The sequence below is a fragment of the Clytia hemisphaerica genome, unplaced genomic scaffold (assembly GCF_902728285.1).
Source record: "Clytia hemisphaerica strain Z4C2 unplaced genomic scaffold, Clytia hemisphaerica genome assembly, whole genome shotgun sequence".
Taxonomy (NCBI): domain Eukaryota; kingdom Metazoa; phylum Cnidaria; class Hydrozoa; order Leptothecata; family Clytiidae; genus Clytia; species Clytia hemisphaerica.
Window position 1 is genome coordinate 1,252,314 of NW_027103633.1, and position 16,419 is coordinate 1,268,732.

At 35.2% G+C, this 16,419-nt stretch overlaps 1 protein-coding gene and 1 long non-coding RNA gene across 2 annotated transcripts; both read left to right on the forward strand.

Moving 5' to 3' along the window:
• Positions 1–7,308: 7,308 nt before the first annotated feature.
• On the forward strand, positions 7,309–8,780 carry LOC136802660 (uncharacterized). Its single transcript, XR_010846031.1, has 2 exons — positions 7,309–8,406; positions 8,628–8,780. It is a non-coding gene; the product is annotated as an uncharacterized lncRNA (long non-coding RNA).
• Positions 8,781–14,093: 5,313 nt separating this feature from the next.
• Positions 14,094–15,809, forward strand: LOC136802687 (zinc finger protein 862-like). The gene has a single exon (XM_067059446.1). It carries the CDS (start codon positions 14,094–14,096, stop codon positions 15,807–15,809), a length of 1,716 nt encoding a protein of 571 aa, XP_066915547.1.
• Positions 15,810–16,419: the final 610 nt, after the last annotated feature.

A 16,419-nucleotide genomic window follows, 5' to 3' on the forward strand; every position in this document is an offset into this window, starting at 1 on the left:
ATCATGCGCTACTTTTTTCAGGGATTCATTCACCTCCCACTGATTGCTTCTGTGACAATGAGGGAAATCTGTTGCATAATAATCAACACTTTGCCAACACACCCTCTTTTCTCCAAGGCCTTACTTTTGTCGAAACATTGTTAATTCGCAAAATATCCATTGCAATCTATGTTCATTGTTTAAAGTACGGAATGTTGGCCTCAAAGGGCCATGCAGTTGCCATACCTTCAAATTTAAAAATATTCACCAAATTGCCTCAATTACCATCTGAAATTGGCATCATCTTGATAAGAAGTGGTAGCAATAATTCAAAAGCTTACATGGCCTCCCGACACAGGGTACAAAAAGCTCTTAATGGTTTGGTTTTTGGTATCCCTGCTTTTGGACTGGATAATCCACAACCTGGATATTCTCAATATGAAGGAAATATCACATTTCTGGGAAAATTTTAAAAGGGAAATATTTTTTGCATGAGCCCAATCCATATTATCATGATGTAATTATTGAGCAGAATCGCCTCTTAAACATTCCTGAAGATGCTGGAATTATACCAGGGCTTCCAATAGTTTCTGCTGATAAGTTCAATAATGAAAATAAAAATGAAGATAAAGGCCCAGCACCTGGTCAGTTTGAAAAGCTTGCCGTAGATGAAGAATTAACAACAGCATCAGGGTTTGCAACTCAATTAACAAATTCTGATGCTGATGAAAATGTTAAGAATGCATTGCGTGCATTTCTGGGTGACAATGCTAATGTTGAAGAAATTCTTGAAGCAGGTCAAGTAGCAGACATAGGAAGGCTGCACCTAAACAAAAGAGAGAAACCTATTCCAGAATTATCAACCGATGGTTTTTTCACAATGTGTTATCCTCATATTTTTGTAAATGGGACATGTGATTATACTATTAAAGCTGCAAGAACTTTGAAATATGAAGACTGGGTACAGCACATATGCTATGCAATGATAACAGAGTGCCTGCTCACAGATTTCTCAAATTTCACCTAATGAATATCAGTATGCGTAAAAAAGCTTTGGATCAAGGTTCCTTTTGTGTCAACCAACAGATCAATGAGAAACATATCACCAGGGATGAGTTACTTGAACAGTTAGAAAATCAAGATGAAGCAATACCGCGCAAATTTTTATCATTCAGTGCTAACTTAATTGATACAGCTCCGTATTGGCGTGAACGAAAGCATGAATTGGATTCCTTTTGTTTTTTCATGTTGAAAGAACACCAAGTTTATCCTACCTATTTTGATACTTCCAGCTGTGCAGAGCATCACTGGATTCCACTGCATAACATTTTGATAAAGTACCTGTCTCAAATTACTGGAGATCTTGAAGCTGATCTCCAAGTAAAATTCAAAAGTGACTCAAAGTTTCGACATCAAGTCTTACTTCAAAACCAGCATATTGTTACATCATATTATGATGCAAGACATCACAATTACATAAATACAGTATTAAAAGAGCTTTTTCAGTATGAAGAATTTTGGAGTCGATATGAATTCGCCAAATCAAGAGGGCAGATTCATTCACACTCCTTATTTTTTTCTAAACAACACTATGATAAAGTCAAAGCTATATTATCTCAAGATAAAAATGACCCAACTGTAAATATTGCCAAAGATCTTGAAACATGGCTTCAAACAAATGAGATGAATGACACTGGGGTTTTTTCTCCTGGGTTTGTATCCTTACACCATGCAGGAGGTGAAGTGCAACACAATGATGATCAAACACCACAATGGGTTCCTAACAAACAAAATTGGCCTTTGCCAGAAGGAAGTTTAACTGATGTAGATGCCAATGTGTTGAAAAAATGTGTCTTATGTCAAGGAGATGATGAAGAATTAAAAGCATTCCATACTGACTTAGTCAATAAGGTTATGCTTCACACTTGTAGCTCGTACTGCCTTAGACGTAAAACTGTAACCACTAAGGAAAAAGATCAAGATGGTAAACCAATTGAGAGAGTCATTCGATATTGCAGACATCATTTTGGCGAATACGATGAAAAATCTAAAAGATCAACTGGTAAAGAGATCAATCCTTTTGAGCCAAGAATTACAGAGGGTAAAATATCCAGATTTGAAGGTAGAAACGATCACCCCAGGATGGTTCAACATATACTTCTAAGACCTTTAACATGGCTAGCCCAATGTGATACCCAGGCTATAGTCACTGATGATTTATTGGCATTGATTAAGTATATAACTGGGTATTGTTGTAAAGGTAACAAATCTACACAAGACCTTATGGATATATACAAGGAAATACTGAATAAATCTGATCCAACAGTTTCTCTGAAGTCTGTCGCTCAAAAACTGCTTTTGAAAACAGTTGGTTTTGTTGATACTCCATCTTCAGCTGCTGATTACATCAATACTAAAGGTAAGCTATACAGCTGCAGCAGGAGATTTAAAAGAATTGGTTTAAGCGGTTTCAGGCTTTTTGATCCTAATGGTAAAGATGGCAAAGTTACCAAAGATACCATTATTGACAAATTTCTTTCAGATAAAAGAAGGGAAGAAAATCCCTATATTACTTTGTACGACTGGGCAAAAAAGTGTGATTGTGCAAAGAAGTCACCCTGTAACAAAGATCATGTTCCTGTATTTACTGGATGTCAGCGCTTTTGGATATGGCCAGTAGGTGAAGATTTTTCTAAAGAACTATTAATGAAATTCTCTCCTGGTACTTGGAGGAAAGTTGATGATTTGAAAAATGGATTTGATACATACACAGAATCATTTGCTCAATTTCTGGACTCTGACTATTGCCCTGAATCTGTGAGAATGATGCTGCAGTTTGCCAAGGCTGAATATGACAAGAAAGTTGTTAGACGCCAAAAGAGACAAAACAATCAGCCGAATCAACCAATAGAAGAAATAAATTTCTCTCAATCAACACTTGAAGGAAGTCAAGATAGTCAATTCACAAGACTCTGTCGTTGATACAATGGGAAACCAACTTCTTAGAGATATTGCGAGAGAAAATAGACTATCAATTGAAGAAGCTTCTGTCGATGAGGAAGTGCTATACAATGGTGGAATTGATTATGACTGGCACGCAAATGGCTTGATGTGGTTGGGTGTACAATCCTTTCCTGACACACTTATAGAAGAAACAAAGAATTGGCTATCCGATGTATCAAAGCAAGCAAATGAAGCATTTGAGAGGGAAGGTAGACTTTGTACATTGCCAGATGTTGACCCAAAATTAGTAAATCCAATCCAAATGCTAATTGTCAACTACAATATTCAACTTCTTTTGGATTATGCGAGAGGAAATTTTGCTGTAGGATATGAACATTGCAAACGACTAATTGTTCAAGGCTGTGCGGGTACAGGTAAGTCACAAGTAGTAAAAATTATCACCCGTCTTGTGCGTCGCATTTTCAAATGTAATAGATCTGTTTTAAACGTTGCTCCTACTAGTGCAGCAGGTATTCTTTTACCTGATGGCGGAACTATTCACTCATGTGTTAATATTCCTAGAAAAACTAAAGGAATAACTTTTGACAGTTGTCCCATGAATTCTGATCAAATCAAACATTTAAAAAGCCTGGCACTCGACAATGATGGCAAAAAACTCTCTCTCATGTGTCTAAATGCTGATGAGAGAGGAATGGTTGGACAATATGTTTTGGGTTGGTTTCATCAACGGTTTTCCCAACTTTCAATAAACCTATTAGACAGGGAAAGTGATCAAAGTATACCGTTTGGTTGCATTCCAACTTTTAATTTTTTGGTGACATTTTCCAATTGAGAGCCATTGGGGAACGTAATCTGTATGATATTGTGTTGGATTCGACAGACCCTATTGATTCTGCTGGTGGTTTTGCCTACAAAGATTTCCAGGATGTATTCATTTTAGAAGAAATCATGCGGCAACAGCCCAATCAAGCAGCCTTGTTAAAACGCTTAGACAACCTGCGAACTGGCAATGTAACCAGAAAAGACTGGGAGGAGATAAATCAACGTTGTTATGATAATTTAACCACTGATGAACAAAGAAATTTTAACGACGAAACTTCGAATGTTATCTGTTTAACAGAAACATGGAAAGAAGCTAGCAGTTATAACCGCCGTGTTTTGAATTCAACAATGACCAATGGAGAAAGGACTATTTGTGCTGAATTCAAGAGTACTGGCTATGGTAAGCATCACAACAGCGCCAGAGAATCCATGTCCCAAATACCCAACAGAACAACCATTGCCGTTGGATGTAGAGTTATTTTAACAAGAAATCAAGGTTGTATGACCAGACTTGGGTTGAATAATGGTGCCATTGGTAAAGTTGTTAGTATAATTTATAAAACTAATATTAAACCTCCTCAGATGCCAGAGATTGTCGTTGTTGACTTTCCTAGATACAAGGGCCCTGTCTGGGACGAAAACCACCCAACGTGGGTTCCAATAACTGCAAATATTGTTACTTGTGAGGACGTGTCAAAATGCTGCAGAAGAACTGGATTCCCTTTGATAACAGGTTATGCAATCACCATTGCTAAGTCTCAAGGTATGACAATCGGACCGAAGCAACAAATTACCAATGTTATAATTAAATTGTCTCCTCAGACTACCATGGAACAATTGAATTGTGGGACGTCTTATACTGCATTCTCACGGGTTACACAAGATGAAGATTGGTGTTTAGCTGAATCTATTCCATTTGAGCGTTTAGAATATATTAATCGTCACCCACAATTGAAGCTCAGAAAGAAAGAAGAAGAAAGACTGCAAACTCTCTCAAAAAAGACAATTTCAGAAAACACATGCTCAATTCAAGAATACTTGAATTTACTACGCGAAGTTGACTTATTTTGCGATGATGGCATATCTGACGCTGACTGTACAGATCCGGATTGTGAAAGGTGTTTATTACACAAGCATTGAGCAAATATAACCGATTCAATGTATTAATTTTCAAGTAGATTGAGTTGCCTATTTTGCCTGTTTGTCCTTTTTCTTATCATTCAACTTGTTTTCAAGACTCTTGATAGGCAACTACTTTATATTATTATTGTTGTTATAAAGTTTTTAAAATTGAAAAATTGCCGTGTAAAATACCCTTTTACTTTGAATTCTGTTAACAATTACTATTTAAAACATGTAATTGATTTCGTTTCACTGGCAATATTTTAAATCAAGGCTGATTTTCTTTCCTGCGCATGGTTAGAGACAGGTTTTTGATGGATGATGATAGTTGTTTCCATCAAAGGTGGATGTTGATAGTTGTTTCCACCCTCTGGTGACATGTTGATAGTTGTTTGTCACACACAGAGTATGACACTGTGAATGTTGATAGTTGTTTTCACAGTGACCCTTGTAACATGCTGACAGTTGTTTGTTGCAGTAAGGGTGTAAACCATGTTTCTAATGTAGCCTGACGCAGTGAAACAGCCTTGTACCTTAAAAGTACCTTCTGGTCTCTACTACTACTTCTATCCTTTTCAAGATAATTTTAGATATATTAAATTTCTCAACAACATTTTAAATGTATATTTATATGATTAGCCACGAGATTTGCGTTCTTCTTTAAGGACATGTTTTTTTTTACTGTACCAAAATGCCGATTTTCAACTAACCCAGTTCAAATTGGCACTAACAGAGACAGCTGAACCCTTTCTTATCGTTATTCAAAAATAAGAAAATAGATTAGTAGCCCTGATGATATTTTTTGTCCAATCTTAATAGCTTTTATGGAACTTAACGAAATAACTAAAATAAAGCGATTTTCACGATTTTCGAAAACCTGATTTTGGTACAGTCAAAAAAAACATGTCCTTAAGCTTTTTTATATTAATCTCTCTAAAACTTTAGCGAACAAATAGTTTAGGAGACCAGATGTTACAATTTAAGGTGGGGTACAAAATCCTATGGCTTATCCTTCACGTGGTGTACCCTGTTACGCATTTCCAATTTTCCAAATTGGAAATGCAAACTAAAAGCCAAGGCTATCCAAAGAAAGATAATTATTGTTAGTAAAGTATTTGAGATCGAAATGCATGCTATTATCTCTCTTTAGATAGGATAAACCAAGAAAGAATTCGATACAGGGGCCCCCAGCGGTTCACATAAACATTCATATTTTGTGCATGAATACATGAATTTCCCCTCTTTTCCTCTGATTGTGTGCAGTTCTCCCGATTTGCCAATGTTTCCCTGATCTTTCCAGAAAAACTTTCCAATTTTCTGAAAAATCAGGTTATTGCGTGAAACTCAATAAAAATTTATATGATTGCATGAATTGAGGGTTCGCTTTGGAAGGGGGGTCTCACACAGTGTGTCCATAAAAATTGATATTGAAATACGTATCAAATTTAAGAAATTGTTTATAGAATGGATGTGACTATTGATATGCCAAACTTTAAATACATTTATTATAGACGCACTGTATTATCCAGATTGAATTTTTTGTTTGTTTAAGATAATAAATCAATATCAGAATGAGTAATGAATTATCAGACCCACCAATGAGTGACGACTCGCTGAGTGCAGAGATTGAGGCAGAGAAAGATGAAGAGATAGAAAGGCAAAGACAACAGATAGAACAATTGGAGAAACAACTAGAAAAGTCAAAAAAAAAGAGAAAAAAGACAAAAAGAACGCAATAACATATACACGATACAAAAAAATGAGAGAGGAGAAGGGAGGGCCAACATCGATAAGATCATACCGATTTTTTAAGGCGAACGGATTTAAGGACAAGGCTGGATTTTTGAATAAATGGCGAGACCCACGACCAAAGAACTTTATGCAATTCAACAAACCATATCCAGTAACTGCTGAAAAAGTTTTCAACATCTCAGTTACTGGTGAGGGGTCGTGTGGTGTGCGTTTTTGAGAATTTTTATTTAGGTAGTGTTATGTGTTTTTGATAGTGTTTATTTAGGTAGTAGTGTTATGAATTTCAAATCGACTGATCTTTTATTCAATTTTTCAAGATTGAAAGTTACAATTCCTTATTGCGGAACGTGCGTTAGAATTTCTCTACTAAATTGCGTTTTATTTCATATGTACTGCTTTAAAACATTATCTTTACCACTATTATTCCAAAGACCCCTGTTTCACAAACCGGTTGGGAAACCCACCCCACTGAAAAATCTAGCCAAAATGTTGTTCACAATGGGAAAAATACCATACAGTTTCAGCTCCACTGGGAAAGTTTTATTATTTCACCCCCAATCTAAGAAAATGCATCTCACTAGAATGTTTAACTTGGAGAAATAGTGGAAAAAACTTCGACTTCCACTTCCACTTCCACTGGGGTTGTGAGACAGGGGTGTTTTAAAGTCTTCTCTTTGAACTTTTCTTCTTGTTGGTTAAACAGTTTAGTATCCTTTCAGGGGGAGTTTAACAATACTTTTTACAAATTGCATATTTTATTGTCTCCTGTGCAAGGTTTACACAGGTAAAGAAGTAGTTTTAGTATTCTTATTGTTATTATTATATAGTCTGCTGTGCAAGGTTTACACAGTTATAGAAATAGCTTTATTATATAGTCTGCTGTGCAAGGTTTACACAGTTATAGAAATAGCTTTATTATATAGTCTCCTGTGCAAGGTTTACACAGGTATGTGTAATATTATATACCTATACATATAGGCAAAAAAAAGATCCACAATAATTTTGCATAAAACTGAAAGAAACCTATTTCATTGCGGAACGTGCGTTTAAGTACTTAAGAGCACTCATGTTTTTGAACTTTTTGTACAATTCAATACTTTTGAAGCGTATATGGATTACAGAGTTTACTTTATGAAGGTAGTGATAGTTCATCGTATATTTTTGGATCTCTTATGATTAATAATTTAATGATAACTTGGATCACTTTTCCATGATTTTTCGTTTAGTGTGATGTAACAATCAAAATGGTGATGAGAAAGGACAGTATTGAAAATCGGTCACTTTTACACGCTACGAAAATTGGGTTGTATTATTAAATATCTTGAAATGTTTAATACTTTCTTTTTAATACAAACAATTAAAAGCCTAAAACATGTTTCTTTTATTAGGGTGTTAATGCAAGTATAAAAATGAAATTCCATAAAAAAACTTTCCTTATGTTGAGATAATATCAATATCCAACCGCCTACGCTTCACAACCGTGAAGAAAAACCTCACTGGTTTGATCCTACTACCTGAAGGTGACTTTCGCGGGAATTAATTTTCGGCAAAAAGAGGGTGTCTACCGCGAAAATTAGTCCCGCAAAATACGCCAAATTAGAACCCTCGCACCGCAAAAATTAGTTCCCTTAAGGTATTAAAGACTTACCCAATTTACATTTCAGTTGACGCTATCGAGTATTGGATGCTTTCATCTGTTGGAAAATCGTATTGGATTCGTAATTCAAACCCGTTAGTAATTAGACACGGCAAAGAAGAGAAACAGCGGTAAGAAACTATTAAATCCGTTATTTTGGGAATATTAGCACTGGCTTACAAAATTTTGCCCCCACCCCTACAAAAATCCATCTGAAATATTATAATCATTGCTCATTATAATATGAGGAAATACCAAATGAATCGTTGCCACTCCACTTTTTTGTCAGTCGTTTATTTTCAAGAACTCATTATATCTAGGTTGTTGTTTTTTTTCTATTTTTTTATTTCAGAAACTTTCTTCCCATCGTTACGAAAGACTACCGAGACCTAGAAGTTTTTTTTTTTACGAAGAAATCATCAATATATGCTATATTAATATTTTTGTATTGGCGTTATCGATTATTATATTATGTAAATATACCACTACTCCACATTGCTTAAAACCTATTCAATCATTCATTCAGTCCTTGTTACCAAACTGCTCCAACGATTAATTTAACAAATGAGATTAATGAGAATTGAAATTAGCTTTTACGATTAACGACTTTCCCAAAAGAATGTTCTGGCTGCACTTTATTGGAAAATTTCCAAGAAATACACTAAAATTTCTTTCCTTAAGTAAAAAGATGTCAAAAATATATTTGTCTTTCCGTATCGAAAGGACTAGATGTCAAATATTTAATAAGAGTGACACTTCTCGAGTCGAACAGATGCCATTTCTGCATTACTGTATTTATACACTCCATCAATTGTTCTTAGAAAAAAGCAAAGAATGCACGCCTGTTTCAGTGACCCGATAGCTTTTATAATTTCACCGTGGATAACATTTTTCTTTGTAAATCCATTATAAATTCCCGGGGAGCAGAGGGCACTAGGTTTGCGGGATAATGTGCCGCCCGCGGTTTTTGGCGGGCCCTTTTATGGTGGGAGCGAAACGGACACTTATTAGGGACTTACATCGTGGAAAACCCACATTTTAGTGTTTTCATGATTTCCCTATTAACACAATTATACCTAAAATTTAGGCTTTTCCGGGTCACAATATGGAATTTTAGCTGTTTTTACCGTGTTTTTTTTTAGTTTTTTTCTGCATGCCGTTCCTTATGAAATTTGTCGTTGTTTTTGTCAACTTTTCCCCAACTTTTAGTAATGCAGGATTTTTTAGATAGACACCCTCCACGACCCTATGAATATTTTGCTTGCAACTTGCGAATCGAGTGACCTGCCTCGATCGCTTCGCAACTTTTATATATATATACGGCTTGTTTGCTGTTTTTACATTTATCTCCTGTTACTGTTTATCTGTCAAAATGCTTGCTGAAAGACTATTCTTTACAATTTTCATGTTTCTAACTTCTCCACCTACTACTCCCACCAGTGAAGATAACAACTCTACTGATACCAGAAAGAAGAAATGCCCTGGATGTCAAAGAAGTCACGACTTAAATGAATTTGGTCATCCAGGCAAAAACTGCCAAGGTCCACCTCCACCGCCGTCTCTGTCTTCTTCTCCATCACGAAATCATCGCTCATCTCCTGAAAAGACGAGGAAAAGCCCCGACTCTCGTTCCTTCTCAACAGAGCAGATAGATCATTACCGCCAACATCTTCAAGACCTGAAAAATCAAGAAACTGAGCTTCTAGAATCAATCAGACGTGATAAGGAAAACCAACTCCGTGAAGAAAAAAACGTTTTAGTTGAGGAAATTAAACGTCAGACTGAAAAACTTCAACGTTTAAAAGGCTCTAGAAGTCAACAAAATTCGTCTCGCTCCGCCCCTCCGCCCGATACACGCAACGGTTCCTCAGGGGAAAACCATACTGCTCGATCCGCCATGTTTAACAATTTTCCTGTCGATTCGATGTCTACTTTGCTTCACCGCCCGCTCCTCTCTTCTCAACAACAACAACAACAACAAACTTTGAATCCTGGCTCTTCGTTTGGTAATGCAGCGGCGGATCTGTGGTGGTATGGTTCAGCTGAACCACCCCAACCCTTTTAGTAAATAAAAAAAAACAAACGTTACCAGGGGTTGTATGCATATGGCGTGCGTTTCCGTGGTGCGCGCGACAAACTTAGCTTTTTCCGCGCTAAAAAATCTTTAATTTTTGTGTGTACGGCGTAGCTAGCTTTCCTGCGCTCTAAAAAATCTTTGTTATGATTTTTTTTTTTGCGGGATTGATATCTAGCTTTGTTCTGTGCTAGGAAAATCTTTAATTTTGAACCTGGTTCACAAAATGCATCCAGTAAAATGGCAAATTTGAGGTGGTTCAAGGAAATTTCTCGAAAATACGAGACCGACCGTTTTGAGCGTAAAGGATTTTCCTACAAAAATAATTTTCAGTCGCATTTCGTCGCCGGCAAAATATTGAAACGATTTGAAGGGTAGCCATTCGTACGGCAAACGACCTTACTTCTTTGCAAGCGTTCAATGCAGTGTTTTAAAAAAGAAAGGAATTAAAGTCCTGAAAATTGGTAATAATCAGGCAATTACTTATCTTTTTGAGGACATTTTTGGTTCAATTTAATCAGTAAATTTGAGAGAATCACACAGCAATATCATCAAACAAAAGCAGATGAAAATTCCATCACACAGAGTCTTTGTGAAAATCATCATACATTGAAGAGTGATAAAAGAAAAAGAAAAGACAACTTTCATTCTGAGGAAACATTTTTGTTTTGGTTTATCTTTAGAGGAGATACCAACAAAAACAAAACTTAAATCAATTTTGCTTGATAAATGAAGTTTGGAATTCATTTATGGGAAAGGACTTATTTGTGAATATTTGGTGGAAGGTTATCGTGTCTTGAATATAATCACAAGATTTACGTTTGGCTCTTCTCCCATCATCGGGCATCGGGAATATCATGGGGAAAAATCTACCTAGCTATATATATATGGATCACGAGATTTGTGATTGGTTTCGAGAGATTCTTCTCCCATCATTGGACATTGATGAATTTCACATGGAAAAAAAGGTAGCTAGTTTTATTTTTGAAAACTATTATAGAAAAAGAAAACAAAATTTGTTTTATAACAGAGACTGGAAGAAAGGTTAGGGAACAACATTTTAGCAATTTGATTGAATTTGGTTGAAGAATGAAATTTCTGGAAAGGTGAACCTTCATGCATGCTTCAAGATAATGTAATGCGAGGAATTATTTTTGGTTTCGTCATGTCATAAGAAGAGAGAGTTCATACCACTTTATACTTGCAAAACAAAACTAAGATTACTTTTACGTGATCATATGAAAATGTGGTACTTTTATACAAAAAGAGACATTGGTGACCTCTGCTTAATTGTAGGTGGTCACTTTGTAATTTTTTGGTAAAAATCACCCAATTAGCATTTTCTAATGACCTCCAATTTATGGAATTTTCCTGATAAAGTGCCAAAACCTTCATTTCCCTTGGTTTGTTTCGGAAAATCACCCCAAAATCAGTTAATAATGACCCCCCATTTTATGAATTTTCTCTGAGAGTACTGCCCCTGCATGCTTCCACCCCCTACAAGTAAGCATAAAAGAGTACGATTGGATGCAGAATTTATGAAATGATATATAACAACAATCTCAACCAAAAGAATCATAAACAAGACGACTTAAAGTCGAAAATTTCGCCTAGAATTTAAACTACTTAGGAAAAACAAGAAGTAGAGATTGAAGCCAATTTGAAATCTACTTTACATCGAGCCTTGATGAAACAATTTTACAAGAACAACGAGGCTTAAAATGGCTAAAAAAAGAGACCAATTTAAGAACAACTGTTGTTTAATTTTTAAGAACTAATAAACAAAGGTAATATCTATCAAAAGTTATTTATTTGATTCTTATAAAGCAAATGCTTATATAAGAAAAATGAATATGCTCATATTGTGCGCCATCTCTTGTTTATTTTGGAAGAACTAATTACCGAAAGGTATATTACCGTCTATCAAGAGTTATTGATTTGATTCTTATAAAGTAAATGCTTATAAGAAAAATAAATATGCTCATATTGTGCGCCATCTCTTGTTTATTTTGTAAGAGCTAACTACCGAAAGGTATATTACCGTCTATCAAGAGTTATTGATTTGATTCTTATAAAGTAAATGCTTATAAGAAAAATAAATATGCTCATATTGTGCGCCATCCCTTGTTTACTTTGTAAGAACTAATTACCGAAAGGTATATTACCGTCTATAAAGAGTTATTGATTTGATTCTTATGAAGTAAATGCTTATAAGAAAAATAAATAAGGTCATATTGTGCGCCATCCCTTGTTTACTTTGTAAGAACTAATTACCGAAAGGTATATCACCGTCTATCTAGAGTTATTGATTTGATTCTTATAAAGTAAATGCTTATAAGAAAAATAAATATGCTCATATTGTGCGCCATCCCTTGTTTACTTTGTAAGAACTAATTACCGAAAGGTATATTACCGTCTATAAAGAGTTATTGATTTGATTCTTATGAAGTAAATGCTTATAAGAAAAATAAATAAGGTCATATTGTGCGCCATCCCTTGTTTACTTTGTAAGAACTAATTACCGAAAGGTATATCACCGTCTATCTAGAGTTATTGATTTGATTCTTATAAAGTATATGCTTATAAGAAAAATAAATTAGGTCATATTGTGCGCCATACTTTGTTTACTTTGTAAGAACTAATTACCGAAAGGTATATCACCGTCTATCAATAGTTATTGATTTGATTCTTATAAAGTATATGCTTATAAGAAAAATAAATATGGTCCTATTGTGCGCCATACTTTGTTTACTTTGTAAGAACTAATTACCGAAAGGTATATCACCATCTATCAAGAGTTATTGATTATATTCTTATAAAGTATATGCTTATAAGAAAAATAAGTAAGCTCATATTGTGCGTCATCCCTTGTTTACTTTGTAAGAACTAATTACCGAAAGGTATATTACCGTCTATCAAGAGTTATTGATTTGATTCTTATAAAGTATATGCTTATAAGAAAAATAAATATGCTCATATTGTGCGCCATACTTTGTTTACTTTGTAAGAACTAATTACCGAAAGGTATATTACCGTCTATCAAGAGTTATTAATTTGATTCTTATAAAGTATATGCTTGTAAGAAAATAAAGAGAAAATCAAAACTGTGGAGCTAAAGACACAAAGATATATGACGTAATCCAAAGAAAACCCGCGAAAATCGTCCGTGGTTATACGAGCGTGTAATTTGTAAATTAAATTTAGTGAGTTCGTCCACCGTATCAAGCACTTTCGTTTTCTAATTTTTTTTCCGATGACACCGCCGCCGCCGCCGCAGAAAGGCTATCGTAATACTTTCGCTAAGCGAAATTAACAACACTCCATACAATTGAAAAAGTTGAAAAAGTGCTTTCCTACAGATTGCTGATGGTTACTGTTAGTACCTTTAATAATTCTTAAAAACACCAAACTTTGATGTAAAAAGTACTTTTTTATGAGATTATTCATCTAATTTCTGAATGAGAGCTAGAATTTCTTGAGTCTATTTGCACATAAAACACATTATATCAGTACTCATGGTCACCATGATAGATAATAGAAGTTTTTAATTGGTTTCACATGATTTTTGTATAGTTTTAAAGAGTAGTATTTCGAATAGAGAATGGAGTGAAAAAAATAGAATCCCCCCTGTATTTATAATTTCAGATCCTGCGCACCAGATTCAACACAGCATACTATCTATGCAAAAAGGAACGACCGTACAGTGACTTTTCAGATCTACTGAGTTTGGAGGAGAAGAACGGTATGAAAAAGAGTCACAGTTACAGGAATGACAGAGCTGCTGCTCAATTTATCGATACGTTTGGTAAGGAGATGAAAGATTCTTTTGTGAATGATCTTTTGAATGCCAACTACTATTCAGTATTAACCGATGGGAGTACCGATGCAAGCATCACAGAACAAGAAGTAGTATATGTTCTCTATCTATCTGGTGGTGAGCCAAAAGTTAAGTTCTTAGGAATAGAGGCTCCGGATCAAGCAACTGCTGATGGATTGAAAGAAAATATTGAAAAGGCTTTTCACAATACCCTTGCCAATCTGTGTGTTGATGGAGCTTCTGTTAATACAGGCATCCATAATGGTCTTGGTGCTAAGATGCAAGTTCATGCACAATGGCTAACCATTACATATTGTTTTAACCATAATCTGGAGCTAGCCGTTAAAGACTACTTTGATAAGACATATTTTAAAGAAATCGACAACATGCTCCTCAAATTATTTTACTTATATCGTAAAAGCCCGAAACGGCTACGTGAACTCAAAAAGTTTGAGGAAATTTATGATGAATCGATTCCAAAACCATACAAATCGTATGGAACAAGATGGATTGCCCACAAGATCAAAGCTATGGAGATTGTTTTAAACAACTATGGTGTATACATCCAACATTTAGAATCGTTAGCACAAACAGACAGTCAGGCTTTGAAGCGGGCTGAAATACAAGGAGAAGTGAAAAAATGGAAAAATGCAAAGTTTCCCATACACTTAGCAATGTACATTGATGTTCTAACGCCACTTAAAGTGCTCAGTTTAGGTTTCCAGAAGGAAAAACATGACCCTGTGCTTGCTGTCCGTCGAATTAAAGAGTTCAATTGGACAATGGCCAAACTACAAATTCTTGTTGACTCATCGTTAGAGGATGGTAACAATGACCGTCTGATTCACATCACCAAACTATTCAGGGAAGTTGCTGATGATGGAAACTATCCAGGAGTAAAGATATCAAATTTTACAGTCCATCAGAAATCGATCAGTGAGTCATTTGAAGAAATTATTACGAAGCTAGCGATCACAATGGAAAATCGATTTTCAAACATGATGGCATCACCGGTTTTCGAAAACCTCGTGACTATCCTTGACGTATCATTATGGCCTGAGGAGGATAAAGGGCTGTTAGACTATGGTGACGAAAGTGTGAATGCCTTAGTCGATCATTTTCGCTCTCTTATTGAGAAAAAGTGCAATGTTTCTCAAATTTCGTCAGAATGGGATAGACTAAAGCTTTCCCTTTCACCCAAATTGAAGGCAGGAGAGAAGGATTATCTTAAGGTTTGGAAGGAAGTTTTTTCGAATAAGGGGCTTCAAGACGAATGTAAAAACGTCTTACATATCATAGAAATTCTTCTCATTACCCCGTTTACAAATGCCAAAATTGAAAGAGTTTTCAGCAGAATGAATAGACTGAAAACAGATTCCAGAAATCGCTTGGGTCAGGCTAGATTGGAAACACAAATGCGCGTGGGAGAAGAAGGTGTCTCAATCGACGAATTTGAGCCCGACCTTTATATCAATAAATGGTTTCAGGAAAAGGTTCGCAGGATAAACGGGGCAAAACCAAGAGATTATCCGTCAAAGCGTCGCTCTGTTAAATCTAAAAGTGGATATTCTGTCATTGATATTGCTCAGGTTACCCTATCTGACCTGGAGAACAGTGATGATGAATTTGAACAGTTTGATTGAGACATTTTGACTTTCAGTCACATGATGATAAACAAGACTTACAACTTACTACCACTTTAGCATTCGATTTTATTACTTTTTACTTTCTAGGTTATTCAGTTATTTTCTACAAGAATATGGTTTTATAATATATAATATAATTTTACTACACAAATTTCCGTTCTCGTAGAGATTTCTCGAGACAGTAGAGACATAAATTTATTATTGTTTTGAACACAAAATTCCAAAAGAGGCATACAAATTTCTAAATTCTATCTACTTCACATTTATGTTGTAGATAGAACAATAGATCGTAAATATAGATCGCATTTAATCGCAAATTACATCGCAAAACTCGAAAAGTGCTTCGCAAACATCTAAAAATTTTCACCTGCGGCGCTATCCGGCTCGCTTCGCTCGCATTTTTTTAGCGAAGCTCCTCAAATTTATAATTCGAACCCTGTGGTGTACTCCACTTTTTGGCAATCTTTTATTTTTCCATCTTAAGAATATTTATTGTATTCCCTTGTATGTATTATATAAATAATCTCCTTTATTTTTTTTCTTGATCACTGTTTTCAAAATATTATCCATATCTGGTTTTATAATGTAAACATACTCAACATGAAAG